Source organism: Seriola dumerili, unplaced genomic scaffold (assembly GCF_002260705.1).
Source record: "Seriola dumerili isolate Sdu_G_001 unplaced genomic scaffold, Sdu_1.0 BDQW01000068.1, whole genome shotgun sequence".
NCBI classification, from domain to species: domain Eukaryota; kingdom Metazoa; phylum Chordata; class Actinopteri; order Carangiformes; family Carangidae; genus Seriola; species Seriola dumerili.
Window position 1 is genome coordinate 3117035 of NW_019174323.1, and position 27584 is coordinate 3144618.

At 41.5% G+C, this 27584-nt stretch overlaps 1 protein-coding gene across 4 annotated transcripts; it reads left to right on the top strand.

Moving 5' to 3' along the window:
- Positions 1-334: 334 nt before the first annotated feature.
- Positions 335-27346, top strand: LOC111220452 (thyroid hormone receptor alpha-B). 4 transcript variants are annotated; one of them, XM_022743546.1, is made up of 8 exons: positions 335-522; positions 9077-9138; positions 13716-13873; positions 14896-15043; positions 15407-15612; positions 23314-23460; positions 25907-26165; positions 26995-27346. In XM_022743546.1, exons 1-8 carry the CDS (start codon positions 467-469, stop codon positions 27243-27245), a joined length of 1287 nt encoding a protein of 428 aa, XP_022599267.1. In that variant the 5' UTR covers positions 335-466; the 3' UTR covers positions 27246-27346. The 4 variants fall into 4 exon arrangements, with proteins under 4 accessions (XP_022599267.1, XP_022599268.1, XP_022599270.1 ...); XM_022743547.1 differs by having other exon boundaries at positions 13773-13873; XM_022743549.1 differs by having other exon boundaries at positions 335-487; positions 9074-9132; positions 13768-13873.
- Positions 27347-27584: the final 238 nt, after the last annotated feature.

Here is a 27584-nt window from a genome sequence, read left to right on the forward strand (position 1 = left end):
CTACTTAAAAAACAACATAATTAATCATAAGGACAGTTGTTGATTCATTTTATCCCTGACTAATGAATTATTTCAGTTCCACAGACACTGTAATCTAACTTTCTTCTTTGTTCTCTTGTAGACTGGATCCCACTCCACGCTCCGTATCCCTGAGACCGACATCCATCTCCACCCCCCCACCCCCAACCCCCCACCCCCCTGGCCCCCAGGGCCTGCCGATTTACCCACAGCAGAACCTCCACCATCTTCCATATCTTGCAGCTTCACACCAAGCTACAGAACACCCAACCTCAAAGGGGGTCAGCTCCTTTTGGAGTCCCCCCCTCCTCCCTCCCAAGCCCCCTGGGACGGGACCCTGTCATGTTTCACTGACTGACCCTTCCCAACCGGCGAATGACAAGTGTGCATCCGAGGGTGGGGCTTGCCTCAGTCTCTCATAATTGGCTGCTGGATGGAATTAAGGTGAATGGAACACATGCCCAAGGAGCAGGACCCTAACCCATCAGAGGGAGAAGAGAAACGGTGAGTTAATCATTGCTGTCTTTATATCTTGATCTCCTATCTTAATCCCCTGCTGCTTCTTCAGCTTTCAGTCATTGTTCCATGTTGGTGAGGGTAATGTTGTGAAACCCGTTTCCTTGTCTTTCCTGATGTAAACCCTTTTGTCTGTCATTATGTAATGCTGTTATGGAGGAGGTTTTCTGAGGACATCCAAAGGAAATCTTTATTTTTCAGTCTGTCTTATCGTCTAAATCTTTCTCATGGCGCTCTGTTTTCACAAGTTAAACAACATAGCTGCCTTTTTTTTTTTTTTTTTTTTTTGACTCCCAGTTGCTTTTTTCCTCTCGTCTGACTTGTTTTCAGAGAACTTGGGCCCACAGCTACATCTGACCCCGACGGCACTCCTCCCCTTACTCCTTCATTTCTTGAGAAGCAGAGCCGCCCAAACACAAACAAACACGGTGCTGTTTAAGCCCCTTCTCATAAATGAAAACATAATATTAGTGGAATGGAGCCTCGCTCGTAGTGCTGCTGCAAGAGGAAGGGGCCCTCTGTGTGGAAGAGGCCTCTGGGTAAAAGGGAAGGGTAATCAGTCTATATCAGTCTGCTTTGGCTTCAAGAGAGGAGTTCAGTTAATTTGCAAAATGCTATTCTTTTAAATTAAAAAGTTAAATTATTGAATTGATCTCTGTCTGAGAATGATTGAAGTTGAAAACCATGATGACTCCTCTTGAAGTGTGTTTGGAAGCTGCTGTGCAGGAAGCCTCTGTTTAATCACATCATGTTGTCATCATGCTGATAAGCTGGCAATGAAGTAAATGTTAAGTATATTGCTGTAACAAACATGTTGTATTTACTACTCTCAGACTAAGATGGAAGTGGATAAGAAGGAACATATGAAGACACTAGTTACAGGCCGTTAGCCTTCTCACTCTTCTTTTCTGTCTCCAGAATTAAATTAATCTAATACTGACAATAACAATGATATGAGTTTATGCTCTTTCATTAGCATGTGGAGGGAGTAGCTGGCAGCCCAGAATGCAGCATCACATTCCTCTTCCCCTTCATGTGTTGTATTACAAGCTTGTGTTAAGAAAGTCAATCCGGAGCCTCGATGGATTCCTCAGCTAACACGGACACCTGTCAGGAGATTAACAGCTCTGCCGCCGGGGGACGGAGACAGTTGGTGCAGTCATGGATGTAGGAGTGAATGCACAGGCCTGTTTCGTTTGACATGTTCGGGGTGGAAGTATTCTGCGTATCCCTGCTGGTGTGCCAACACCTGTACCAAGAGCTGGCTGCAGCGTTTTGCACCTCAGGGATAATTAAAAGCACAAAGCATTGAGCTCTCATGGGCTTCATACTGGAGCAGTTGCTACATAGAGTGGATATCAGTGTGGGTGCGTGTGTGTGTCTGGCATGATAGTGGATTTTATTAAATCACTGCCCCACCCCTCTGCACGTTGTCAGCCTGTTGTTTTGAACTGGTCTGGCTCTTTGAAGTGATGCTATGGTTACCAGCATGCAGACAGAGAAAAGAACACTCTGGGCCTATGGATCGAAGATTGTTTGATACGTGCTCAGCCATTTCTTCTTTGACATAAATGTGAAACATTCTGTGGACCGTAATGAAATATTTCACATGCTGGATTTAATTTCAGGCAATCACTTTATTTGAGGTTTCTGAGCTGATAACACAAGAAGATTTGGCTACTTTGTACCAGTTTTCTTCATTGAAGCCACTCGTACTGTGGCTTAATGGCTCATTGAGATGCATAAATTGTTGTACAGTTTATGTCATGCCGGATTTAGTTAAAACATGGATCTGTAGTTGCAACACTTCTCTTAACTTGTCACCACAGCTGATGCAAGGCTGCTTGCACCGTGTTGCATTAACAGTGGCAAAGGCTTGCACCATAGTGTTGTGTGTGGCTTGTCGTATGCAGGAATCTTTGTGGCTGACGTGCTTCAAGAGGCCTGTTTTTCTCCTCTGTAGTCTGAGGATCTGAATCTCAGAGCCTCCAGTCCGACGTGTATGAGAGCAGATCACAGTTAATTGTTTGTTCGCGTTCCCTCTCGCTGCTCTACAGATAAACTCAGCGAAATTAAGTAATCCTAATGACTTAATTATTAACAAATCAGATGGAGTCACTAAGATGGATCGGGTGCCACATCTGCATGTAAATGTTATTTCTTCTTTAATCCCACTTCCTCCTTTTAACCTGTTGCTCAGATGAATTTCATATTCACCGCAGGTACGAGCTGTTTTCTCCCAGCTGTAAATAGCATGAGGAGGGTGGTAATAACTCTGCTGTATTCATGTCAGGAAACACACTAATCTGTGCATCTAGAGGGAGGAAGATCAACCTACCCAAACAGACATTGCTGCCTTTAATGTCTACCAAGGCCTCTGCTTCCCTGTCATGCCACAGTACAGTACGGTATGTCTGTAGTGAAGCTGAAAACGTAAACAAGATTCAGCTTTTCCTTCCCCTGGACGAGGATGTCCTGTCATGCCCGGGTTAAAGCCATTGTTATTTTCTCTCTTGCTATTGGTTTTATAGCTTGTTATGTCACTGGTTCCGTGTCTTCTGGGGATTTGAATATTAAGTTTTAAGGCTTTAAAACTCAGTGAATCATATCATGTTGAATAGACTGGGCGTAATATTTTTGTCAGAAGACGTTTGGTTAATATGAGCTTTATAACAGGATGTGGGTGTGTCCACACAGAATGTGTGGTGTATATATATATACATCTAGAACAGCATATGAAATTAATTGCCCTCTCAGCAATAGATCATTAGAGAGAGGCAGCCATTTACAGCCAGGTAAGTGAGAGTGTGCGTCAGTGAGTCAGTCAGCATGCACCTCTACTAATCAGTGATTGAGTTCAGTTAATTATTGTTCCTAGAGAAGTTCCCCTGCAGCAATCTGTGTAAGCTGTGACATTTTCAAGCCGACATTCACAGAAACTGTTTCAAGGAAAAAAGAAAAAAAGAACTGATTTCTGCCCAGTGAAAAAGCGGAAGGTGGCCATACTTCATACATAATGCTTCATTTGAGCCATTATATTATGATCCCAGGTGGATAATAACTGTGAATGGATAACACATTGCTTGTGTGACTCACTGGTCCACTATATTTGTATTTTTCTTTTAAAATAACTCCCATAAACGGGTAAAGCTGCTGGTAGTCTGGTTCAAGATCATGAACTGGCTTCATGCAGATTACAAACTGGATAATTTCGAGTTCATCGGTGCTTTGTTTTGGTTGTGATTTGACTGGCAGTGTTGACTTATTAACAAGTGCAAATACAATGCAGAGAAATCACATTATGCAAATCTGCTGGCATAGATTCAGATGCACCTGCTGCTGCAGACATTTGATAATTAATCTACATGCATTGTTTTACCATGAACATCAATCTGGACTTGGTCGATTGATAGAGAAAAATCTCTCAGCCAAATTGGTTTTTTTCCCCATTTTTTTATCCAATCAAAATGAATCATTTCAATATATTGAATTCATTTCATTTGCATTGTCAAAATGGCATTTGCAACACCATGTATGCGGTTTGATTATTGTTGTGAATAGTGAATATGATGGGATTTATAGATGAAAAGTCCACATCAGATGCACATTTGAGATGTGAAGTAAATCCAGCCAAATGCAGAGTAAATGTAGCTGTTTTCTGTATCGTACAGGATGTATCAAGCTGTATATATTTGAGGTTTTAGCACCATCTTTATTATTGGTCATATGTGGGTTACAATACACTTGCGTTCGGACAGAGGGAGTTGTCTTGCTTTCACTTGGAGGCATGCTATATCCCCTTCCAGCTCGGTCTGTAATTTAGACAGTGGTTGGGTACATGAGTGAACAAAGTGTCCATTAGCGCTGGATGTATAGTACGGGGCAGACCCAGCTGAAGGCGTGCATGCATGCTGAACAATAGGCTACAGTTGCACTCTAAACATAGGACAGGGGGCCTTATTCAGACACTGTTATGGATATAATTCTCTGGACTATTCCGAGTGCATCTGCATTGTTCTGTCTGGTTAAAGAGCATGAGCTTCAAAGCAGGTGTTTCTCAGTCTTAAAGTCAGTTCACCCACATTATAACAAAAAACATATCATCTCACTTATGTCTAGTGGTATCTGGCCATGCAAATGGTTTTGGTTTTATTTGAAATATCCATCTCTTGAGATTTCTGCCTCTATCCCAATACAATGGAAGTGACTGGAAATCTTATTTGGGGTGCTCACAGAAATGAAAAATGACATTTAAAAAATTTTACAGCAGCATCTCTTTCCAGACACAATGTCCCTGTTACACTAGATAATCCACAGAACTTGCTGTCAACAGGGTTTTTATGTGGACTTTTTCTTCAGTAGAGTGCCTCTGAAAACTGATCATTGTGTCTTCTCTCTAAACGAGACATTGTTTCTGGAAAGGCTCATTGCTGTTGAATTTACATTGTTTTGAGACACACAAGCAAACAGACAGGGCAGGATAAATAAAGTATTCAGAGACTGTCTAACACATTGTTGGTTTTGATCTTTTTATCAGATTTGTTGTGCACAAGAAAGGTTTAGAATAACACCAACTTTATTCTTTAAGTGTGGCAGCTTAAGGGGATCTTTAAGGACATACAGCTCTCACTCAGTATGGATCGCGGTTTTGCTTCGCTCCTCCGCATCTTTTGCAGTCATGTGTGCTGATTTAGCCTTAAAGAAACGTCTTAAAATAGTCAAGTCTCATGAGAGTGCTCAGTTACCTGGCAGCCCAGCAATTACCTGTTAGACGCACTCCAAAGTCGCCGTCAAAGTAACAGTTCAAGTCAAAGCTGGCTGTGCTCCAATCAGGGTAAAGTGGGTGGCACCAGCAGCAGAGCAAAGAAGTCCCACAGAATTGGGGGGAGGGAGAGGAAGCGTGTGTTTGAGTGGGTCAGCAGGCTGAACATACTATGGCACAACTAGCAGGGACCTCAGGATGTAGGACAGTGAGAAAATGGAGTCCATACATGAAGGCTGTGTAGCAGCTCATCAGCTACATCTGCAATTTCAACTAGAGCTGCTCCTCTGCCATGCATATTTTACAGTCCCACTGCGTCCTCAGGTCAGCACTCTAGGCCTAGGTCTCATCTTTTTGGCTCATGTTGTTGATTCTCCTGTTCTGTATTTGTTTCGGGCTATGCAACATGTGTGTAGTTGTGCAACATGTGCACATATTCTGCAAATTTATTCGGCCATAGGACGGAAAAATTCTTGCTCTTACACATCGACTGAAGTTTTAAACCACGTCTGTGCTGGAGAGAAAGTACAATATGTGCATGTTGGTGTGGGGCAGGATCAGGTTGCCGAGGCACAGTGTGTGGAACCATGCATATTTGGAGGTGTGTTGCAATCCGTGTCCCATCAGAGTATTAAGAGCTGGAAATTGAAAAGCGTTCTGTGGTATGCCTTGCGCAGTGCACAGCGCCGTGCCCCAACATGCAAAAACTCACATTCCATCAAAAAATACTCAATTATGCATGATGTTTTCATCTCCAAACAGGAGTCCATGTATTTGTGCCACACCTTCACCGGCTCTGTGAGAGTCTGAAATCCTGTCAGGCTGCCTGCTTTTTCCATGAGTTTGTTTCAGTGTTGTTTTATTGCCAAGAGACAAGATGTTAATTATTGTTTAAGGTGCAGCCTCCTACAGAAAATCTTTTGCACTGAACCGTATGTTTTTAAATTGTGTTTTACTGTGGTTGTTTTTGGTTTCTTTCCAGTTTCATTGCTTCCTAGGGCCACTTGACTGCTTCTCTCTAACTCCTTCACTGAGAGCTCTTAGAGTGGTGAACAGCTCTTCCAAGGCCTCACCAAGAGTGCTAAGCTCTTCTTTTAGCTGCAAAGGTGCTAATATTTTCATTAGTGCTATTTTGGGATCATTCAGATTTTAATAGTGGGTTAGAGCTGGAGCTTATTAAAGGAGCTGGTGATTTGTATTATCATTTCATTATCATATCATTGCTGTGCCAATTCTCTGGCACGTCTGTGCTGTCACGTCTCTAATGCGTGCTTGAAAACAAAATACTGCACAAAACACCCCCTAAGAAGAGGGAAAACAAAAGCTTTCTAACACGTCGCAGGTTGTGACATCTTAGATTATCAAGGACTTGTTGTTGGGATGCAGGATCGCAGCACAGAGATGCAGAGAAGGTGTAGTTGTCACAGGAGTGACAGAGACCTGAATAAAGAGTAGCTGTTTTTATCCTGTTTGCTTATATTTCCATCTATAACAACACACTGCCGCATGGGAGGACTGAACTGTCACGTAGCTGACAACTTGATGGTTGCTGCCTGCAGCAGCTGTGTGGAGTGATGGGGAAGCTATAGCAAGCAGAAGGAGAGACATTTACCTTTGAATGGCAGTGAAAACTCACCTTGTCTCTCTGCTGCTGTAGGAGCTGTAATTTTTCTTCTTTTCTTTCTTCTTTTTTTTTTGCCCACAGTGAATGGAAAGCGTCCTCCATGTTTAAAGACTTTGCAGATCATCTTAAGTTGTTACACTGTGAAATATGCACATTGCAGCCTTTGCTCTTATTGTGTGCCAAAAGGTGTTGCTTCACATGTGACTCCTGTAGACAATTCCCATTCTCCTCCCACATCCCAGCATGACAGGAACATTATATCCACATCCACGAGTTTGGCCACAGATAAGTCAAAAGATACAGACACAACAATCATAATAAATCAAGCTTTAACTCAATAGGCTATTTAAGAGCTTAATTTAATGCCCTGTTAAGCCATCAGATGTATTCTGAAAAGGGCAAAGGGAACCATAACTGAGAACGAGACAGTGCTATTATTGAAGCCAGGGTAGAATGTGAAGGGCTGTTTGAGTTGGCATTTAGGCTCAATTACAGCAACTCCCTGAACTTAACAGCCAGTTATATTGTTGTATTTCTCAGGGGCCGACAGCGTTTGCTGGTGTGAAAAAATGAAAAACATGCTGACTCACAAAAGAAGTACGAAACCTTTGGGACATTTACAGGCAGTGACTGGTATTGGACCTGTGGACCCTTAAATGGAAAACAGAAGAGTCACTTAGCTTATAATCTCTGCATGAGGCATAGACACTTTAGGAAAAATATGTATAAACTATCCGAACAGTTAAATACTTTGTTTATATACTGTATATAGGCCACAAATTTGTCTCAAAGGGCAAGTCTGTGTAACATACGACTCCCTCAATGCTCAGTACCTTCAGATAACTAACAACTCTGCAAAGAAACCCTTAAATAGGACAAAAGGTCAGACTTCAGGAAGAGCACCAGAGGAGGGATCCTTCCTCCAGATAATAAAAGAACGTACGACTCTATCACACAGCATATGTAAACCATAGACCTGTGTATTGCATCTTGAGAGCGAGTGGGACCACATTTTATTTATGATGCTGTCCTGGTCCCTCTGCTGGAGCTGGAATTAAAGGGCCCTGGTGTGGGAGGAGAGCTGGAGGCTATCAGGAGTGTCTGAGAGCAGAGAGCTGGACTCTTGGGATTCCAAACACATCCAACACTGACATGGAGCACTCACTAACTCTCTCCCATACTCTCTTTTCAGAAAAGCTCCCCCCCACCCCCCTCCTCTACTTTACTGTCTCCCTCCTCCATCTCCGCACTTTCATAATTCCCTTCAGAGCAGCCAGTTCCCATCTGTGTTTTACATGCCTTTCACATGTGTCAGTGTGGTTGCAGGTGTGTGTGTGTGTGTGTGTGTGTGTGTGTGTGTGTGTGTGTGTGTCTGCTGCTGAGTGCACATGCTCATTGAGAGTGCATGTTGCTGTGTGTATGCTCGATTCATATTGGAGCCTAATAATTAGAGTTGTTTTGGGGCTTTATTTATTAATTGTATTCCTCCACAAAAACGTTGTTTTCTTTTCTACTGCTTGGATTTAGATTGCGAGCACCGTCAAGAACACAGCTCTTTCTGCCAAAAAGCAACTTTTTTTTTTTTTTTTTTGTAAGAAAATCTCCCTTCTCCTTTCACTTATGACATAAACCTCGGTCTGGAGAGCTCCATTACTCCTCTGTTTGAAATGAAAGTTGCAGCAAATCATGCCTCTGTGTTTTTTTTAACCTAAATTGAGTACCAGATGGTTGGCTGGTAAAAGGATACAGGATGATAGAGGGAGAAGGTTACACAAATACAGAAACGTCTCTAAAAGTCAGTTTAGTATCCTTTTTCATGAGCTTATATGCCACTGCCTGAGTTGTACTGATGTATGTCATAACTGTGCAATAGACCCCATTTACACCTTCCTGGATACATTACCTGTAGTCTCTTGTCGGACAGTTTGTTGTTTTTTTGTTTCTTTAAAATGTGGCCCAACTGTACAAACTGCTTTCACACTTGTCTGAGATCCGATCATCACCTCAGAGTAGATGGTGATCTGGCTAATCCAGTTTGGATTGCTATGCTTTTTACATACCTTAACATGCACGTTTCTTTACCCAGGTAACACGTCCAGATACTGATTTCTCTTTATTTTCTCTCTTTTCTCCATGTTCCTCTTATTCTCTCTCAGGTGGCTCAATGGCCCGAAAAGGAAGAGGAAGAACAGCCAATGTTCGGTGAAAAGTATGACTGGTGAGTAAGTGATGGATGGTGTTTTAATTGTGAGAGAATCTCAAAAGCAGCTGTGAACTGGCAGCTAGGAAACAAACTTCCACTGTCTTACTTGAAGTGTGAATGAAGTCTGAATTCCTAAGTATCTCGAGTCTCGAGTATATGGATATCTGATATATTTTTGGAGTCTTAAAATCTTAGAAAAGGAAGATTTCAGCTGTCTGTCTCACCGCAGTGAATGACTGCACAGAAGCCAGTGGTGCATGATTCATCGCTGCCTCGTGTACATTATGCTTTCGATTTGTCACCTTCAAAGAAAAAAAAGTAGAACATCTTGGCATCTGTTATCAATGAGCGAGAGGCTTCCGCTCAGTCGGACGCAGCACATTGTCTGAGTGACAGCTCCAAATCCCCGGAGCTGAAAGAGGCGGGAGAAGCAGGAAAGAGAGAGATATTGACAGAGATAGGGCGGGAGGAACACCAGCATATAAAAATCTGAGCCTACAGGATGGTTGATTTGGCATTTATAAAATACATCTCCCAAGGCGTGTCCTTTCCACACGTTTTCCCTCCCAGCAGGCTTGTTGCCTCCTTCTATGCATCACTGCTGGAAATTTGTACCATATTCTACCTGCCATGGTCCATTTGAACTGGGAAAGTATGACAATATGTCTGCCTGGGGGGTATGGTTGTCTGAGATTGAATTGCATACACTGTGATGATGTCAGCATTTTCCTGTGGGGGAGTGGACCCTCAACCAGACTTTGGATGCTTCAAGGCTCATTCAGGACACAAGAGGACTTGTGTAACATGTGCATTGATATTTGCCAGTGTTTCAACCTGGTCTGTAGAATGCACATCTGGACACAGCTGGATGTGGAGCTATTGTAAAAGCGTTAAAACAGCACAGTCACTTCTCATAACCCTAATTTGGTGAAATTCTTAACAGAATGGTTTCTGTAATGATTAGAAACAGGTTTTAACAAAGTGAAATTAGGCCACACAGACTGTTTTAAGTTGCAGATATACAGATGTATAGTAAATGTGTATTGAAAATGCAGTTTGCTCAGAGATGAATGAATGAGTTTTAGTGTTAAGATGATTAGTGAATTGATTAGTGGACAAACAGAACATTGTTTGACATTTTTAAAGCTGCACCAATCAATATTTTTTTATTAGCAATGGATCAGATGATTACAGAATGTAGGATGTGAAAGGGAGTTGCCTATAGTGGCAAACTCACAGAGAATTATCACCCAAATCTGCACTTGGCAGCATTTTAGCATCTTTTAGCTCCTTGTTTTAGTTTTCTGGCCCGCAACAATATTGTTTGGTTCAGGCTGACCTCTTTAAGTCGCCGTATTTGCAGTGGACTATTTCCAGCAAAAAAAGTTAGCTAAAAGTTAACTTGCTGGTGAACATGGTGGAGAATTTCGCCTCTAAAGTAGGCAGATGTTTCACTCCGGAGCTGATGGAGACCAAAACAAAGCTAAAATAAAGAGAGTGAATATTGCACTTACATTTATCAGGTGGACACAAACTTTACTCAAATCAATGCTAACGTTGCCCCATGACGTCTCAGTATGCTAATGGACAATTGTTTGCTAGCATGTCAGCTAAAAGGAGTTTATAAGATGATATTAGTCCATGCTGTGTTTTCAGCTGGTTCTGCTGCCCCCAAGTGGTCAAAGACTAAAGCAGCTTTAACATGAGCTGGTAAAACATTGTTAATTTTGACTTTGGTGTGAGGATTTGCAGCTTTTCTATATCTCGTATCAAAATGAACTGAATCCTTAAGCAATTGGTATAGATGATGACCAGGGACTAAACAACTAAACAGACTAAACAATTAATCAAAACAAAACCAGATTAATTGATGATACAAATAATCATCAGCTTTAATTAGTTCTCCTCTAGTTGTGGTGTAGATTGAACCCTTTTTATTGCATTTGTGAATAGTTTTTGAATTTGAAATAAAACAGTATTTCTGTGCCAGTCAGAGAAGGGGGAGTGAACACAGCAGCAGTGAGCGCAGTAGATTTTGTATAAAGGCTGTTGTTTCATCTCCAGCTTCTGTGTACAATTTGAATCTCATCTCCTGATGTCTTCAATGTTTACTGCCTCAGATGTCACCTCACCAGTGTTGTTGTCATGTAAGGACCTCGGAGAAACAATCCCAAGATTCCTTCAGGAACCAGATTCATACCCCCCCCGTGATCCATACACCCTCTGAACGGCAAATGTTACGTTGGGAAACTTGTGAAGACAAAATATTTATCTTGACTCAGCCTCACTAGAATGAAAAGAAAAACCCTTCCCCTTCCTGGGTTTTGTTGGTGGAGGTATTGCAGGACCTGCTTTGGGAGGGGCGGGAAGCAAGAGCCAGAGAGCTGCAGCAGTATTGATTTTGGGCTTGGCTTCCAAACACAGGCACAGCAGACTGGGTCTGGGATCCGGTTGCTGCTAATGCTTGCCCCGCCAACACGCTGGATCTGACATTTTTCCTATATGATCGTTCTCTGATGTCCTTGTTATCGTTCATTTGGCCTGTCTCTCTTCTCCTTCCTCTTACTCCCCCTTCTCCACCCCTTCTCCTCCTGTGTCCTTCCCAATTCAGTTTTTTATTTTCTCATTGTCTTCTGGCTGCAGTGATCTCTCTTTTTCCCTCTCATAAGCATTGATCGTCATTTTCTTTCACTCTTTATATTAGCAAATACATTTTTTTTCTCCATTAGTTTTTTTTTTTCTCTCCATCTAAATTCTTATTATGTTTCCTGGATGGGTTTTTCTTATCAACAGAAAGAACTCAAGAGCTTTTCAACAATATATAAAAATCAAATTGGCTAGAATGTCACTTGTGCCCCTTCAGCTCTCGCTCTCATCTGTTCTTCTCCTCATCTTTTTTTATCTCTTTCCCACCATCCTCTGCTTGCCCTTTCCCTCCTCCTCTCAAATCTGTAACAAAGCCAAAAGGCAGAGCCCAACTGACACTGCCAGTCACAGCTCTCACCACGCCTTGGTACACACACACACACACACACACACACACACACACACACACACGAACACATATACACACACAAACACACACACACATGAGCATGTGTCATGAAAACATCACACACATGTGCTGTATGTCCATAGCACAAAGATCTACCAGTGGCTCTGTGTGTGTGTGTGTGTGTGTGTGTGTGTGTGTGTGTGTGTGTGTGTGTGTGTGTGTGTGTGTGTGTTGAGACACACTTGTGTATGTATTTGTAAATTGCAGTCTACCATCTCCTGTCCCTCCCACTTTCTTAGCTATATGTCATATGAAATGGCTGGAAATCTGCTATTTCCTGTGTCTCTGAGCTCACTCCCTCAGTCTCACTCAGGCAATATGGAAAAAGAACAAACTGTCCTACTCCTAAGTTAAAACAGGGAGAAGACTGCAGAGGGAGGGAGAACAATCCAAATACTGTAAATGAACATTGGTCAGCACTGACATTTATGTAACCTAAACACATCAACACCATATAATAAGTCAGTAATGTCCAGTTGTAATAATATTAAAGAGCAAATCTGTAATGTTGTGACTACACTGATCTGTGGTATGCGTATAAGTAACTAAAGAGGATGAATTAGACATGAAAAATCCTTCTCATCCAGTCATAACTCAAAATAAAAGCCTGACATGAGCCAAAGTTTACAAAACGTTACTTATGTAATAAACTTTTTACAGCACAGAAAACATTAAAGGCTTAAATTTCACTGTCCAGCTTTAGTCGCTCTATTAAAAGACGGGTCAGTCATTTAGACAGTAATTAGAAAGAGTGGATGTCCCGACGTGCAGCTCTCTCTGCATTTGTTAGCCACACCAAAGACAAATTTGCAATAGCGTGTGATGATCCTTTGTTTACATGTGGATCACAAAGACAGTATAGAGAGTCTGGGACCGGAGCCATTGTGCAAGTGTGGTAGAATTTACTGAAAGTGTCTAGTTGAAGAAGCGTTGGACCTTGTAAAGGTGCCCTGTCGAACTTTATTGTAAACAAAACTAAATGCATGTTTACATTTAGTGTTTCTCACCAGGAAAGAAACATATGTATATCCTCGAGGGCTGACAAATGTGTTGAATGAATTTTCCTCCTCATAAAGCATTTTCAAAACTGCACCTGCAAGACACAAAACAAACATTGCTCCACTGTGCTGATTGTGTGGCCCTGCGGGTCAGGTACCATATTGTTGAAAAACTAAAGTGTCTCCATAAACAAAGCAAGACAGGAACACCACCACCTCTTATGTCATGTTCCTCTCTGGCTTATATACTGTATGTATGCTTTTACTTTCTTACGTTAGAAGCCTCACATATTGTATGTTATATGGAAGCTTGTCCTTGGTTTAAGAAAATAAATGCAATCATATAGGACCTTTTGAGAGTGAAATAGAAAAGTTAATTTATTTGTTTTTCACAAAATAGGTGAAAGGCTACTCGGATGTTTGGAACTCATGGAGTCATGGATCTTGAAGTTATGAACTAGTTGTAGCATGAGGCTGATATTACACTAATGTTGTGTAATAGTGTGATGGGACAGAAGGCTCGTTTATAACATCTTCAGTGATAAAACAATATATAATGTCACTCTGTCTAACCTTATTTTTGCTCTCTGTTTCAGGGTACATCCCCAGCTACCTCGAAAAGGATGAGCCATGTGTGGTGTGTGGCGACAAGGCCACAGGTTACCACTATCGTTGCATTACATGCGAGGGCTGCAAGGTATACCCACACGCAAAACCAATAGTTTGACACACCAGGTTCATAACCTGTGTAATATCTTCCAGAAACCCTGATATGAATCCTCTGAGGTCAGCGGCTCTTACACACACACACACACACGCACACGCACTCACATATTGTATCTGGCAAACACACACTCTGAAACAGTCACTTAAGCACATACATTCACACAAGCACATTCCAAGGTCGTAGGCACAGAGTGTACATTCGCATAAAGATGATGTATTAGCATATTTGCATAAGAGTTGTCAGTGTGTCACATCAGCTCTCAGCCTTGTATTATTTGTCTTCCTCGCTGTCAGGCAGGTCTATGATCAGTCTGCTTCTGTTCTTCTGTTTGTTCATCAGTGACACGGTGTCTGAGGCAGCACTGAAGGGATTGTGATTAAACTCAGTGGCCAATTGTGTGTTTGATGATTGTGTGTATGATTGATTGGGCAGCCCCTAAAAAAATTAGCATATTTATTTTTGGTCTTTAGGCAGTCAAACACACAAACTTTATGCAGTCTTTATGCAGCAAAATAATACTTTCAATCTAATAATACAGTCACAATACTGAGGCTTATTTTATGGATTTGTTCATCTCACTCCCACATTGTTGCCTTCCAGCAATTATAATACTTGGATTTTAACGTTTACATAAATTGCCTCAGAATTGGAAGCAAGTCAGACACAAATTAGATTAAATTCTAGATTAAAGATCATTTTTCATAATTAGTTTTTATCATACAGAGAATAAGCAGTAATGGTAGTTAAAATATCTCCCTGCCTGTCTGCCATTCAAATGGAAATAAGCAGCAATATGATGTATCTTTGTGTCCTTCCCTGGTACTTTTATTTCTTCCCCTTCATCTCATAATCACTCTCTCGCGTACTCATCTTGCCCTTTTACCCTCTGTAAATCCTCGATATTCTTCTCTTTTAACTTTTAAATGTCTCTGATTGTCTCTCTCTGTCTGTAACATCCATTCCTCCATCTCTCCCTCGCTGTCTGCCTGCAGGGTTTCTTCCGCAGGACCATTCAAAAGAACCTCCACCCCACCTACTCCTGTAAATATGATTGCTGCTGCATCATCGACAAGATCACCCGCAACCAGTGTCAGCTCTGCCGCTTCAAGAAGTGCATTGCAGTGGGCATGGCTATGGACTGTGAGTGTTGCACTTCCACACTTGATACACACTTAATATGAAGGATGTACATTAATGGACCTTCATACGTAGCTGTGATTTGAAGTCTTGCTTCACGCTGCTCTGTGTTTAAAATGACACTTTTATATTCATATTCACTTTCAATTTCATATTGTGATGCAGAGGAGAGAAAAGATGTGGGGACTTTATATAGAGGGTGTGTATATAAACTTTATATAGAAGCAGCCACCGAAGACAGTATGCAAACTTTTGGCAATAAGCAAACTAGTTGCATACCTCTTTTTTTATGCTTTCTTTTCCTTGGCACTCTCTCCGTCTGTGGCTCTTTTTCTTCCTCCTCTGCCTTCCTCCCTCTCCTCCCAGTGGTGCTGGATGACTCGAAGCGGGTGGCTAAACGGCGCCTGATTGAGGAGAACAGGGAGCGACGCAAGAAGGAGGAAATGGTGAAATCCCTTCAGAACCGTCCAGAGCCCACCGGGGCCGAGTGGGAGCTGATCCGCCTGGTGACGGAGGCCCATCGACACACCAATGCTCAGGGCGCACAGTGGAAACAGAAGCGCAAATTCCTGGTAAGAAGACGTGAGAAATGGGCAGATGTGTTGACCCACATACACTCTGATTCTCTCAAAGAGTTGACGGATAAATACAGGAAGCATTTTGGAGAATAAAATTTTATTTTTTATAATCAATATGGTTCTATATCACAATTATGGCCCGGGATGTGCAATTTTAAGGGATAATTCAAGTTTATTATGATCCGGGTCTTCAGTGCATTATCATTTCTATCAGTTACGATATCACTGCACTCACTAAAGTAATTTTGAAGATCCGGAAACACATCAGCATCACTGCAACAGAGTTCTGGCAAGACAAGAAACGAGCAGTCAGGCGATGAGACAAGTATTAAACAAGTCAACAGTTTAGCCCAATTACTGTAAACCACTTTATTTGGAGGTGAAACTGAAATCGCTACTATGCTGTGGATGTTTATAACGGACAGTAGTCATAATAGGACAGAAGTACAGACAATAATTTTACTGTTTACTGTCATCTGAGTCCTAATTTTTCTTCCCATATTTGACCTCTTTTTGGCAAAGTCAAGTATTCCCTGATAACGGAAATTCATTTAGTGGTTTCAGTGTTTAATATCCGATAGAAACAATGGCCAAAACTCCAGAATTATGCTCTATATTAAAAATTTTAAAATGTTCATGTGACATGAAGTGTCTTATGAGAACAGCAGTAAAAAAAAAATACATTTAGACATTCAAATTTTATCAACCCTTTTTTAGGAGGCAAGTCGAGTGAGAAGATGCTCAGTAAACAATAACCACAGGGGTTTTCACACCGTAAACTGCTGCTTTACTGTTTGTGCGTCGAGTCCTCTGCTCTCGGATCCTAACAACAGGAAGATATGGATTATGTTCTCACACAAACATGCACGCCTAATCAGAAATGATAGGGTTTCATTTTATCTGGGTGAGCCGAGTCTCTTTCCTCATATGACTGACTGCCACAGTAGCTCTTCATGACTTTATCGCTCTGTGTTCCCTGCTGTCTGTCTGTCTCTCTCTGCCTCTGTCTTTATTCCTCAGCTCTCTCTAGCATTTTGGGGGTTTATTCATCCTAATCCTTCTGGGCTCTTAACCAGACCTAATTCCCTTCATAGTTTTATTGACACCTTGAGTCTCTCCTTTCGCTTTAATCTCTTTCCCGTCTTCATGTCTTTGTTTCCTCTCTCACTGTCCCTCAGGGTCTACCCTTACTTTCCCCTCTCTATTTTGCCCGTCTGTTTTCTGTGAGCTCCCTGCTTATCTCAGCCAAGGCAAATCCTCAGTCATGAGCGCTCATCCCGAAGTTGGCAGGGATGTTGGCAGGCAGAGTTTCTCTCTCTCTCAAACTGTCTTCCGGCTGTGTTGGCACTCAGATCTATCCTGGACAGCCCTGTCAGGGTGTCCTTGCCCAGTATCAGTCTTCCCCTGTCACACATAAACACAGACGGACACTGACCTCATGTTTTGGCCCAGATAATTAACAGTTTCACAGCAGCACTGGACCAGAGCCCATGGCCGAATCAAGGAGCTTTATTTAAAAAAAAATTCTACTCCAGGAACCTGAGGTGTAGGTGTAGATGGGGGTTAGATGAGAGAAATGAGGGGCACTCATCTGGAGAGGGGTTGAAAGCGCTTGTGGTGTGGTGGCAAGTATTGTGGAGGGAGTTGCTAGGCAACAAGTACAAGTACGGGTGATGGGAAGCGGGCCACTTGAGGATTACGTAGGTGAGGAGGTGTAAAGCTTCAAGCACAGAAGAAGATGTTTCTTTAAGAATTTCTTTAAAGAGAAAAGAAACATCTGAAACCCAGTTTTTATTTTGTGTGTTTTTGTTTTGTTTTGATTTGTTTTGGTGAAGTGAGTTCATGTTGCCGTGTCCCCACTTCTTCAAGAATCAGGACTTATGTTGAGGATAAAGCCTAAAGTGAGAAGGTTAAGGTCAGAATTTAGGTTAAAAGACATATTTTTATAAACCCTACAAAGTTGTAGAAAGCCTGTCTGTAAAGCAGGGCTTCCAAAATAAGCCGCACTACTGTGAAATACTGTATATTTTAGCCCTCAGCTTGGTTCATCTAAAAGGATAAACAGTTCTATTTCATACAGGCTTCACCCTCTAATGGGGCTCTAGAGGCTGTAGCCACTGAACCCTGAATATCTAAATTTACATGCTAAGCCGACCAGGATGAGCCAATTCAGCCCTATGGGGATCGCTGCCATAAAACGACAGCAGTGACACCGCGTCTCATGCACTGTACTTTAGCTCACAAATGATGACTACCCGCTCAAGGATGACTGGGTTGAATGATGAAGCCAAAGAGTGCCGTCTTTTAGAGGAAGGAAGCAGCAGATTATATTCAACACAGGTATAGCCCCAATTAAGTATCTAGGGTGAGAGGGTTTATGAGACACAAACATCTTCACCGGCACGTTGATCCATGATATCAGCTGTTGAATCCACAACATGCACCACACTTTCACTGGGTAGGAGCCGATGTAGTTTCCAAAACAACCCACATTCTCTGAGGTGTGAATTCACATCTTGAAAGGATGCAAAACATCATTAGGTTGTTATTATCATAGATAGACTTTTCAGGACTACATTTATGTTGCAAACATCTCCGAACATAACAACTCATCTCTTTGGTTCACTAGTTATTACCACATTTCCTGAACCTGTTTGCATTTATTTATTTTTTCTAGAAATATCCTCTGTAACCTGTTAACTGCCCACGAAGGACTGTACCTACTCAGAAACAGTTCTGGGGATCACATTGACTCTGAAATGGTGGTCTGTGGGTACTGAATAGTCCAATGTTTCAGGTTTTTCACACCAGACAGCTGGACCATATTGAAACCTGCTTCATTGCCCATTGTATAGTTTGGCTGAATGCAGCTAAGCCTTTAGATGTGTAAGCACACACACTGGTCTGAGGTAGAGTCTTCTCTCTTTCACACAGTCTGTGGTCTGGCATCTGGAAACATCTTTTAGGAGAGCAGATTCAGTTCATACAGCTGTGTGTTTACGTGCACGTCTACATGTTGGTTCAGAAATAGTCCTAATTATTTGGTAGCTCATTGTATTAAAAATACATTGAATTTCTTTGATGCAACATCTCGCTAAAATTAAAAATAGCCAACATACGGTATGTGATAAATTAATATAAATGTAATCACCAACAAGTTTCCAAACATACAGTAAATACATAAAGTTATTGTGTACATGCATGTATCAATATGTATGTTGATGTACTTATCTGTGCTTGTCGGAAAATCTGACACATACAAACAATTCTGTCAGGGCTTGAATCCAAGAAAGACGCTGGTGGTGTCAGGTGTGTGTAGCCAAGATCAACAACCGCAGCTCATACAAAACAATGGCTGCACAGTGACGAAAAAAAGAGGCCTCCAGAGGCAAGAATTGATTTATTTCATGTGCATATTTTTTAAATGTACTTTTTTTGTCAGTGTTATGGTTTTTTTCCTATGAGATATAACTACAATGAACTGGATCACGCAAAGTATCAAGTATGACTTCAGTTTACTTATATTTACTAACATACAGGATGCTCTGTAACTGTCCGTTAGTCCCTACTATTTTGCTAGTAAAGGTCAATATACACTTTACGCTCCAAGAATTTTATTTAGTGTTTGCGGCCAAGTGAAGCATAAACCCACTGGCAGCCTTTCAAAATCACACAAATTCCCCATTTTCAATAGTTTGTGAACTTATGAACTTTATCCACAGTTGTTTGCTGTTGGTCCGACAAAACTAACCAAAGAGGACAGCTCAACCTGGCTGGCTTAAAATGTTCTGCTCAGCTATTATACTAAAACGTAACAATCAGAAACAGAAACAACTGTGACTCAGTGCATGGAGAACATATGGTTTTGGTTGAATGCAGACATTTAGACGTTCAAAAACATCCATTTTTGAACTGTATACCTGCAGATCTGCTCTCATGAGGTGATTGTTGTGGATTTTATTCTCTCTTCTTTTGTTCTCCAACAGATTTTATCAATCTTTCACTTCAGGGTTCATAGGGACCAAGTCAAAGACACAGGAGGACGAGAAATTTAATACTGAATCACACAATTTTGTTCTGTAAATTACAGAGAGTACAAAGTAAAAATCTGGCATGTGAACGGTCTGCAGAACAGGAGTCACTTATCCGACATGTTCTTTTAACTCTTTCACTCCATGCTCCTCCTGGATGGAAGCAACATTACTTATTGATCAACAGTTACACACAGGATTGTCTGGTTGGCCTACTTCTAAAACATTGCCTGGACATCACTATAGCAGTTGCTAGGAAAACATCTAATTAACTAAGCTGCTCGTCCTTATCAGGAAAGTTTCCATATGCACACTGGTACAGTAGTATACCTGTCTCTCCTCTCCTCTCCTCTCCCCCTAGCTAACCTTGAACGATAACAAATGTTCTTCAGGCCTTTTAAAGAAGCTGCAGGTCAAGATGATCTCCTTCTCTTCTCCTCCATTCTGTGCACATTTATGAGTAAATCAAGCTAACGATAAGCACCATATTTCCTCAAATAAAGGCTGGGAGTCAATTAAAAGTTCCCGTCTGGCTATTGTTGCATGTACTATGCCTGCAGATGTTTCCCAACAAAAGCCCTGTTAAGAAATAGAGGGTTTCTGTCCACTGAAAGGCTAGAGGGCTTTTGATTTGAAACAGTTACAGGAAGAGTTGAGTGTGAATTAACTGTGTAATGCAGTAACTTAACAGGGCAAACAGGAGCAGATCAAACATGGCTTCCTACACATATCAAACAGAGGGAATTAGAAATAAAGGTCTGCTACCTTCTGCAGTTGAGGTGAATAAAGGCCCCGGCCTCTATTTGAGGAAATATGAAAATATGTTTTATTGAATACTATCAGACCCAGGATTGATTACATGAACATCACAGTCTTGAACTTGTTGAGTTGAGTTTGGAAAATAGAAATCTCACTCCTTTGTTAAGTCACTACTGAGCTATTAGCATTGATCAACAACTACTGCTACTATTGCTAAAAGATTGAAGGTAATCTATGTAAAGAATTTATCCCAATCACATAAAACATGACCCAGACGTACAGTTCACAGCACAAGGACGAGACAGCCAGATTAAAACATATATGGATCTCATTTCTCTTCTCCACCTCTACTGGAACAAACGCTCCAGAACTAATCCATCTGATAAAAGGTCAACAGTTGAAGCTCATCGTATAAATGATGAGACTTCAGTGAGAAGTTTTTCCCTTTCCTCCCCTCAGTGTAGCGATTGTTAATTCCCAAAGTGTGATATGGCTCATGTCAAAGTCCAAATATTTTGTGCCCCTTTTGGGACGGTTTGCAAGCTGTTTGTTTTGTCTATACGTGCCATGCTTTGCAGCAGCAAAGACATAATCCCTCGCCGTCTCTGCCGGTATAGCCGAGTGTTTCTCTACATGCTGCCCAGATGGCCGTGCAGTTAATAAACAAACATTAACAGTTCCAGGAAAAGCACATTATGCCATAAGACAGTGCGTATGAGCATATAAGCACAAGCTTAAAATGTGGAGAACATTCACAAACACAAATTAATACCCATGTACAGCATAATCGCACCCATTTTTGTAATTGTGTGCATTGTGCATTAACTGGTTGTTGATAGAGTAAATGCTTCAGTAACACTGGTAGTATTTAGATTAACTTTATTATGAAATTGCTTATATAGCTGAAGGATAGCTAAACATTAGTAAAGTTAGCTGCAGCCCTAGCATAGTGCACACTTCATTCAACATTCAAGGGTAGTTTGTCATCTTGCCGTTAAAGGGATCTTTCACCAAAATTAAAGAAAAAAAAACATATTCTCTCACATTAATTTCATGGTAGTTTTGGTTTCATTTGTTTGGTGATATCTGTCACTGAGATTCCTGCATGTGTTGCCACTGAGATCTGAGGGTTATTCAGACTTACTGGAAACAGAGGTTGCCGTTGAACTTTTTTATATTCCATTTTTCAACTCTGTCAGCACCTCTCCTGCCTTGGGGTTGAGGTGGAAATCTTAGATATGTTAAGACCTGGACAAATAAAACCAAAACTATCTTCATGGTTGGATGCCACTGGAGCTACGTGAGAAAATGTGTTAAAGACTCTGTATTTATTTCTGTCGTCTGCGCCAGTCGTGACCCATGACACGCAGCTGACCCTGCACTGTCTTTGTCTTGCGGTTTGTCTCTGAGCTTCTGCACTCCGAAGCGTGGCGTGCATTCAGCAGCTCTGAACCTCAGCTGCTCTCTGTGTCTCTCTCCGGAGAGCTATTTTCTCAACACTGAAATGAAAAATGCCACTGACCTCCACCAGTGAAACCAATGCTTTGTTTTGGCTCCGACACGACAAGAATTTCAGTCCATCGGAGTTGTTATTACAGTTATTTAAATTTTCCATAATTGCGAGGCTCTCCGCTGCAGAGCAGAGAACTGGCTAAATTTGCTCTGATTTACACAATCCCTTTCCTTTCGGATTATGATTGATGGTTCCTCGTGTGAGGTGATTATTCCTACACTTTTATCTCATTCCATTTATTGTTGAAGCCCGGCCTGAATAAATGACTCCAGCCTTGACACCAGCTTTATTCAGCGGAGCGTGAAACAATATTTTTCATCGTCACAGCCTCGATTCACACAACTCTGTAAACATATGTATTACTTATTTGTAGCTCCCCACTGCAGACCTCCGCTACGTAAGCTCTATCTGTCTGGTGACATGTCCCATTCCTCTCGCACAGCACAATCTGCTGTCCCTATCTGATGAATCAGCTTGAATTTCTCAGATAAGGCAAGTGAGCACTCTGTGAAAAGGAGCAGGAAGAGTATAAACTTATTTAAAACTGTGTTGTTTCCTCTATATTATTTCACTCTAAGACCCACGCCACTCTCATCAATTCTTCTTTAATCTTATTTTATTCTTTTGGGTTCCTTTGGCTCTTTAATTCCAAGGACACACCCATCTTCTCAACTATACCTTGTACTAATGTACTCTATTACAATCTATTGTAGAGCACTTCCCTTCTTCTCTTTATTCTACCCACCTCACACATGCTCCCCTCTCCTCTACTGTGGTTTATGCACTTTCATGTTCCATTTAAACAAGGCTGGTAATATTTAGTATCTTCCTTGTTGTCAATAAATCCCATGAAAAGACTAAAACCAACAGCGTGTTAGTCCGTCTGAATACTTTCTGACTCCCATACCCAGTCTGTGTCACTCTGCCTCAAGCCCATATGTTCCTACTGAAGACTTACATCTTTAAAAACAGCCTAAATCATTTCCTTATGGGCACTGCACTTTTTAGCAAATGTTACTCAAACGGGAGAAAATTCAGCATTTCTTGGGGACTTTTCATTTGATGCTGTATTGAGTATTTCTGGAAGCAGGATGCTCTATGCAATAGTGTGGCTTATTGATGTATTTTTTAATAGTGTTTAGACAACAGTGGAGCTCTATGGCACTGAGGAATAAGATATATCAGGCCTTGATACACATACAACCATTAATATTGCTGGTTTTGATTTTTTTTTTTTTTGTAGGATTTTCTTGACAATAATAAAATTGTGAAACGCTTCAGCTTGTCCTCATTCAGGTCAGACTTCGCCAACTCTTTCCCGCTCTCCTTTGCTCGCCTCTCATTTTCGACTTTGCTCTAATCAGCCACCCACGTTCACTCTCCCCCATGTAGCCAGACAAAATTGGCCAGTCCCCGGTTGCCCCCACATCAGACGGAGACAAGGTGGACCTGGAGGCCTTCAGTGAGTTCACCAAGATCATCACTCCTGCCATCACCCGCGTCGTCGACTTTGCCAAAAAACTGCCCATGTTCTCTGAGGTGAGTGGTGGTTTAATGGCCCTAAGCAGCAGAGTGTTGGTGGAGTGTGTGTGTTGGGGGGGGGGGGGGGGGTCTGACAAACTTTGACACACAGCAGACACAGCCAGGATTTATTGAGGAAATGTGTGATTTAGGGAGGTCTTGTCTAGAATTAGTAGTTCCTCTGTTTGAGAAAGACCACAGCAACATACGTATAGCATGCAAGCTACAACTTAATACTATACTGTAGAAAACACATAGATGCATTGTGTCAAGTGTGTCGGTGGTGGTGACAATCAGAGATGCACATGTGCTCCTGTTTTCCTTGCCTTAATTGGCAGCATGTAATCACATCTCTTGTCTCTGCTGCCTGTAATGAGACCTTGTGTGATTGGAGAATTATCAAAGTAGCTGTTGTTGTCTAGTGGGGCAGCTGCTGTGTGTGTGTGAGTGTGAGTGTGAGTGTGAGTGTGCGTGCGTGTGCGGGTGCGTGTGCCCTGTAATGAATTACAGGAGAGGGAAGTTAAAACTGAAATCCACTGCTGTGTTTGAGAACATTCATCACAAATACAGTAGAGGAAGTAGAGGTCTTTGCTTTTTCAATCAGCATATTTTAAAGTAAAATTAATTCCTATTGTTCTATTATGGCACAAATCTTACTATTATGATGGATACTACAATTCAAATCAATGTGTAAACTAGAATAAATTCCTCATACCGCTGCTGGGTATTAATTATAGAGACGAAGAAATTAAACAGCAGCAGATAAGGATGGAGCTTTTTAGTATTCCAGACAACGAAACACATAATCAGTCATCGTTTTTAATAGGTTATCTTTTATTCACAATATAATAAATTGCTTTATGAAAGAAGCCTTTTTTAATCTGATGAAAGAGGTGGAGCGAGAGAACCTGTTTAGCCTACATGATATCTGCTCATGCCACTGCAGTGAATTACTGATAATAATGCAGTGAAACTAAACCAGCACTCAGTGAACCACTAAAAATGAATCTATTGCTTTTCCCACAAACTGATGCAGCAGTAATTGCATTATAAGCATTTACTTTAAGCGTGCCCCCCAAGGTACAAATTTACAAGACAAATCAAGCCAATGAATGCCAATTAGTCTATTCAGCAGTCAAGAGCGGTGAAATAAGAAACAAGCTTACATTAAGGTAGATTTAATTCAGCACACCAGAGTCTGTAGATTTAATCAAATGGGTTTCAACCCAGAGATTCTAATATCCATGTAAATCAGGGGGTATTAGTCATAATCTGTGTTCACCCCTTCCCATCCTTCCCTCTTTACCGCATCTCTGCTTTGCTCCCTCACTCTTTTTCTCTTCCCTTCTTTTTCTGATGACTGAGAATGACTCTGGTTTATTCCAACTTGGATACTCATCAAGTTGATGGTTTAGATTTGGGAACACGGCATTGCAGCTAAAACATCCAGTGTCACCATAAACATGGGCAGTTGGATAATAAGCAGTCAGACAGGTTATAGTAAACTGGAATTATCCTTTCCGTTGGGGGTCAAGAGCTGGTACCAAATATGTAACAACTGGGAATTTTAAGCTCCTGAAAATGACTTTTTGTTGGGGAATTTTGGACCCACTGCACTTCCATCTACATGCATCAATGCCCTTGTATAGTGTTAACTATATGGTGGACTGGGTTAGTGCTCACAAGTCTGGTTATGCTTCACAAAAGTAAAAAATAGAGGAAGAATATCTCAAATACTTCCTGCAGTGTAGTGTTGAATGCACCAGTTTTATGTCCCCAGATGTGATCATAATGTTCCAGTATCAGCTAATGGTAGACATCTATCTCCAGTAAAGTCAAGAGTGAAAATGTCATACGTTCAGCTTATGGATGGATGGATGGGAATTTTTGTTTTCTCGTCTTGTTTTCTCTGAGTGGTGGTGGTGTGAAAGTACCAGAATGTAATAAACAGTTTGTCACAAAACATTCACTTTGTGAATGGAAAAGTAAAATTCTCTAACTTGTTTACCAAGAAGAGCCTAAATACACCTAATCATTTTTATAAATTATTGTTTAAAGCTGCTGGAAATGGGTGTTTTTTTGCTTTCAACATATTTTAGTGTCCATTTATCCCCAATTTTGCCTTTTCTAAATGTTGTTTTGCTCAGCTATGCAACCAGAAACAGATACGCTGAGCCCAGTCCCTCCTCCATTACTCTTTCTTGTTTTCCTCTTGTCTCTTTTTTAACCTAGTGTTCCACAACAGTAACCTTAGCTCTAAAATGAAAGAGAAAATACTAATTACATTGTTACTGTTAGAAAAAAAATGTCCTTTCAGTGAAATTATCTGCAATAATTTCCTTCTTGTAAAGCTTGCTCTGTTTTTTACAACCTCAGTATGTTGAATTATGGTCCATGTGACAATTGTTTAGAGATATATGTTTATAACTGTCCATTAAACATTAAAAAAAACTTTGTTCACCAGCTGCCTTGTGAAGACCAGATCATCCTGTTGAAGGGCTGCTGCATGGAGATCATGTCACTGCGAGCTGCCATGCGCTACGACCCCGACAGCGAGACGCTGACGCTGAGCGGGGAGATGGCTGTGAAGCGCGAGCAACTGAAGAACGGTGGCCTGGGTGTGGTGTCGGACGCCATCTTCGATCTGGGCAAGAGCCTGGCGCAGTTCAACCTGGACGACACGGAGGTGGCGCTGTTGCAGGCCGTGCTGCTCATGAGCTCAGGTTGTTATTGATTTAAGAACTTGTGACTTAGCTGTTCAGCTTCTTTTCTAAAACTTCCATCTGCAGCATGACAGCGCCTTCTCTCTGCACCGGCTGCTTGTAACAGTGGTAGTCCAGGAGGTTGAGCTTAATGTGATGTAAATTTAAATGTCAGTTTTCTGTGCCCTTAGAGACACAATCCCATGACAGCCCATATTCCCAGCCGTTACCCGCTGCTGTACACAGTATATATTGTAGCCCATTGTGACGCAAAATGTAATTATGATAAAAGCCCACATACATATTCAGTGGTGAAAGGAGGGTTTCCAAAGCTCCTCCTGAATGTGATTGGAAAGCCTTAACTCTTAGTTTGTTCATTGGAAAAACTCTGAACATGAGACAGACTGTTTTACATTGTGACGAATGATATGTTGCAGGTTTACAAATAATAGGATGCATTATAAAGAGAGGATGTGTTTCATCCTAGAGAAGCAATGTAATTACTCTCAGTGTATCCACAGGTTATTAAAATGTATGAAAAAAATACAAAATTAAATTTGTGAAAATAAATGAGATAAGATAGATTTATAGTAATATAATAGTAATATAATAAATATAATAATAATAATATTAAAGTGCCACAGTATGTGGTTTTATACACTCAATGCTCTCCCCCTTTCCTTTCTTTCGTCACTCTGTTCTTCCCCGTCTTCTGTTCTCTGCTCGTTCTCCATATCTTCTCTTGCTCCCCTTTTTCCTACATTCGCCCTCATCTTTTCCTGCCTCCCTCTTTTCCTCTGCACTCGCTCTTCCTGCCACCTTCACTCACCCAACCCTCTGCTTCCCGCAGACCGCTCTGGCCTGACCTGCATGGACAAGATCGAGAAGTGCCAGGAAACCTACCTGCTGGCATTTGAGCACTACATCAACTACCGCAAGCACAACATTCCCCACTTCTGGCCGAAGCTCCTGATGAAGGTGACAGACCTGCGCATGATCGGGGCGTGCCACGCCAGCCGCTTCCTTCACATGAAGGTGGAGTGTCCCAACGAACTCTTCCCTCCGCTATTCCTGGAGGTCTTCGAGGACCAGGAGGTGTGAAACACAGATGCCACCAGGCAAAGGGAAGAGGAAGTTGGGGCAAACTGGGAGATGGGAAGGGCCATCATTTTTATAGGGGAAGGATGGAGGGAGAGTCCTCTCGGCAGGAATCGGCATTTCTCTGACATCACATTTACAGTATGTGGATTAAAAACTGGAAACAACAATAACAGAAACAACACACCAGCAACAGGAGAGTCAAGCAAACAGGATTTTGTTTTTTGAACACCCTCTCCTCCACCTCTTTCTCCTCCTTTTACTTACCCCTATTTCGAAATCCGTGTGGGGGCCCTTCTGTCTGAGCATGATGTCTTATCTAGCAAGAGTTGTAGCCATTTG

Bases quoted from the DNA above. Each gene is read 5' to 3' on its own strand.
- LOC111220452 (XM_022743546.1), top strand. From the start codon at position 467: ATGGAACACATGCCCAAGGAGCAGGACCCTAACCCATCAGAGGGAGAA. The intron at 23,461-25,906 runs GTGAGTGGTGGT...TTTGTTCACCAG, and splicing joins AACTGCCCATGTTCTCTGAG to CTGCCTTGTGAAGACCAGAT. The intron at 26,166-26,994 runs GTTGTTATTGAT...TGCTTCCCGCAG, and splicing joins CGTGCTGCTCATGAGCTCAG to ACCGCTCTGGCCTGACCTGC.